Here is a 3313-nt window from a genome sequence, read left to right as displayed (position 1 = left end):
TTTCATTTCCTTGTCCTTATCGAAGATTACTGACAATTTCTTACTGTGTACAATGACTCATTCTCACATTTGTCATGAAATAAACTCGCCGATGTGGTTATGTTTGTTTCCACATCTAGGATTTCGTGCGATGCATTCGGAGAAATAGTCTTTCTAACTTAAATTTGTCGCTTCGTCTCGATGTACATATAACATACGATGACATACATATAACGAGAAATAGGTGCGCGTAGATAAATTCTATTAATATCTTGTTGATAAAATTGCGAAAACTATATCAATAATATCGCAATTTTATGTGTAGCACACGTGCGAATTTTTAGAGTGAATGACTGAACAAGTTTCACATATTAAACGCATTATTGTATATCTGCATTCTTTATTAATTGACAATTTTGCCATAAGTATAATTATCATACAAAGTACGTAGTGTATTTTATTCAAAGATGTCACACATAAAAACATTACCTTTGCTAGATGGAACAAAAGTAATTGTTATAGATGAAGGTTGGTTATTTCCTCTTATAGAATATGTTATTTAATAATTGAGTGTACAAATTAATCTATATGATATATATATATATATATATGATATAATTGTATGTGTATATATATATATATATATATATATATATATATATATATACACACTAATTATTATATATTTTTATAGATATAGAAGCAGCATATGCAATAGCGTTGATAGCTGGATGGATACATGTATGGAAGGAAAAAAATTCTGATTATAGTATTGATTTGTTGTCATTTTCGGATCCAAAAGCTTGGTATGACAATGAACCACTTACACCTACAAAAGTAACCATACATGATTATTATAGTGTTCAGCCGACTGAAGACGCCGAGAAAAAAGACTCTGAAAATCTTGATCATGTACTCAAAAACATCAAGATGAAATCTCAGAATACAGTTGTAGTCAATTGTCTGGGTTCCTTGATTTTGTATGTGGGTTTAGGAAAGACTATTAGATTTATAGAGAAGTTAAGTAAACAGGTGTCACAATTGATATGCATTTATCGAAGGGATTTCATGCAAACTGAAGTACCTGCAATAGAGACTTTTGGCACTACCTATGTCAAGCTAGAAAAGTTTACAGGAAACAGTTCTACAAACAACATAATTTATATTGCACAGCTCATTCATAGAAAGTCTGGTGGTTCCGTGATATGTCAAACAGAAATAATAAAGCAAGATATTGAATTTTATCAAATCACTGCTGAAAAGGTTACAGTACCAACAAATGTTTGCAAAACAGAAACAGAACCCATAAAAGTTGAAACATCATTTAGGATAGAAATGAGTGCTCAGGAAATGGAGCAAAGAGACAAGACACCTTTACCTTATACTTTGAATGCAACGAATACATCAAAGATATTTTATCAACCTGAAGATGTAGATGATATAGATGAAGAAGATCCTGATGATGATTTGTGTATATAAGTTTATAAAAATCAAAGAATTTATATGAAGACTAAAATATGTTTTACATGTAAAATATATTTGATATATACATATATATTACACACACACACACACACACACGCGCGCGCGCGCGCGCGCGCGCGCGCACACACACACACACACACACACACACACACACACTAAGTGTGGGAAAAAGTTCGTGGCGTTTTTCCCGTTAGATGGCATTAAAAAACTTTCCCACACCTAATAATATATATATATATATATATATACTATACAAAAGTTTATATGTATATTTCATATATTTCACTGTAGGATAAATTTTTTCGAATTCTGAGGATAGATTTTTAGAGATATATAAAATTATGAATTAGAGTGAGAAGCAGAAAGAAAATCTTTTTTAAAATTATATTAGTAATAAAATAAAATTGTATTGAAAAATGAACAAACTAAAAATGAATGTGTTAAGTATAACACATTGTATTAAAGTTTATTCAGAGAAATCTTACTTTTCTAGTAATTTAGAATCACTTCCAAAATAACTTAAATCTGCTTAAAAAAATATTAATTTCTTGGAATCTCTTGCTATAATATTTTTAATTCACAAATTTTTAGACGATCAATATTTTATGTACGTACTGACTCATGTACAGTATATTTTGCATACAAAATATTTCTCCAAAAGAAAGGTAATCATTTTATACATTAATAAGAAATTGTTGAACTTTTAATATTGTCGTGTATTTATTATTTATGATTTACATAGCACTTATAATAATTTATTTTAATAAGTAAAATAATAAATTAATTCAATATAAAAAAAAAATATTAAAAAAATATAAAATCATATAAAAATATATATCATATGATACAAGTTTAGAATAAATCTTTAGGACATTTCAATTCCTTTACAATTTTTTCTTACAAAGAATTCCGCTCTATATAAATAATATTGCCAAGACGATTTAAAATATTTAAATATTTCCTCTTTGGTTTCTTTATTGTTCGTTCATTATTTCTATTATACTTATATCTAGAGTCCAGAACTTTTATCGGAACAGAAAACGAACATTATGTGCCAATTTCGATAGAACCATATAGCTCTTCTTCATAAATATTAATTTTAATATGTGTAATTATTGTTTCCATTGACTATTGTCAGCTTAACCAGATTTCCCACACGGTCTTCCAACCGTCATGTAAGCAGCTATAATTATTCTAGAAATAATTTATCAAAAAACGGTTTGAAAAGATGAAATCATATGCACAACTAGATTTATTGCAATTTATTCTGATAAGGGCTCGAACAAGTAGCCGAAACATATTAAGAATTTGAATTTATGAAATTAGTTTTGAATAACAATTTTATGTAATTATCATTAGAATATATAAATTAATTTACACAAGTCCTGCGGTTGGCTCTTCATTACTCTGTTAATTTATATTACTACTATAATTATAATTGTTTCAATAATTAAATTATGATGTTTATGAAGGCTGCGTTCGGAAACGTCACTCGGATGACATTAAACAAAGACAGATGATGAATCCGAGGCATCCGAACGACGTTTCCGAATGCAACCGAAGAAAAAATACTTATATTCTTTGACACAATCGAAATTTCGGTTTTTGATTTTGGCCGAAATTTAATTATTGTTTCAATAACTTATGATATTTATAAGAAAAAGTGTATGATATATGGGCATGTCTATACATATGGCTTTTATGAGAATCCTATTTTTTAATTTTTTTTTATTTCAATTGAAATTGATATGTAGTTAAGTATTTCGGTTCAGTTTCGGCAAAAGTTTCGGTTGGACTCTACCTATATTACATGCTTAATTAAATGTATAATAAATAATTAATCTTTATA

At 28.0% G+C, this 3313-nt stretch overlaps 1 protein-coding gene across 1 annotated transcript; it reads left to right on the top strand.

Moving 5' to 3' along the window:
- The first annotated feature begins 446 nt into the window (after positions 1-446).
- LOC105624665 lies at positions 447-1458 on the top strand. The gene is made up of 2 exons (XM_012206022.1): positions 447-507; positions 674-1458. Exons 1-2 carry the CDS (start codon positions 447-449, stop codon positions 1456-1458), a joined length of 846 nt encoding a protein of 281 aa, XP_012061412.1.
- The last annotated feature ends 1855 nt before the right edge of the window (positions 1459-3313 follow it).

The sequence above is a fragment of the Atta cephalotes genome (assembly GCF_000143395.1).
Source record: "Atta cephalotes unplaced genomic scaffold scaffold00084, whole genome shotgun sequence".
NCBI classification, from domain to species: Eukaryota; Metazoa; Arthropoda; class Insecta; order Hymenoptera; family Formicidae; genus Atta; species Atta cephalotes.
Note: the sequence above shows the minus strand (reverse complement) of the source record. Positions and strands in the feature narration are given on the sequence as shown.

What these genes read in the sequence shown, in the direction of transcription:
- LOC105624665 (XM_012206022.1), top strand. Translation starts at nt 447, where the DNA reads ATGTCACACATAAAAACATTACCTTTGCTAGATGGAACAAAAGTAATT. An exon ending in AGTAATTGTTATAGATGAAG is followed by an intron (nt 508 to 673) that starts GTTGGTTATTTC and finishes ATATTTTTATAG; the next exon opens with ATATAGAAGCAGCATATGCA.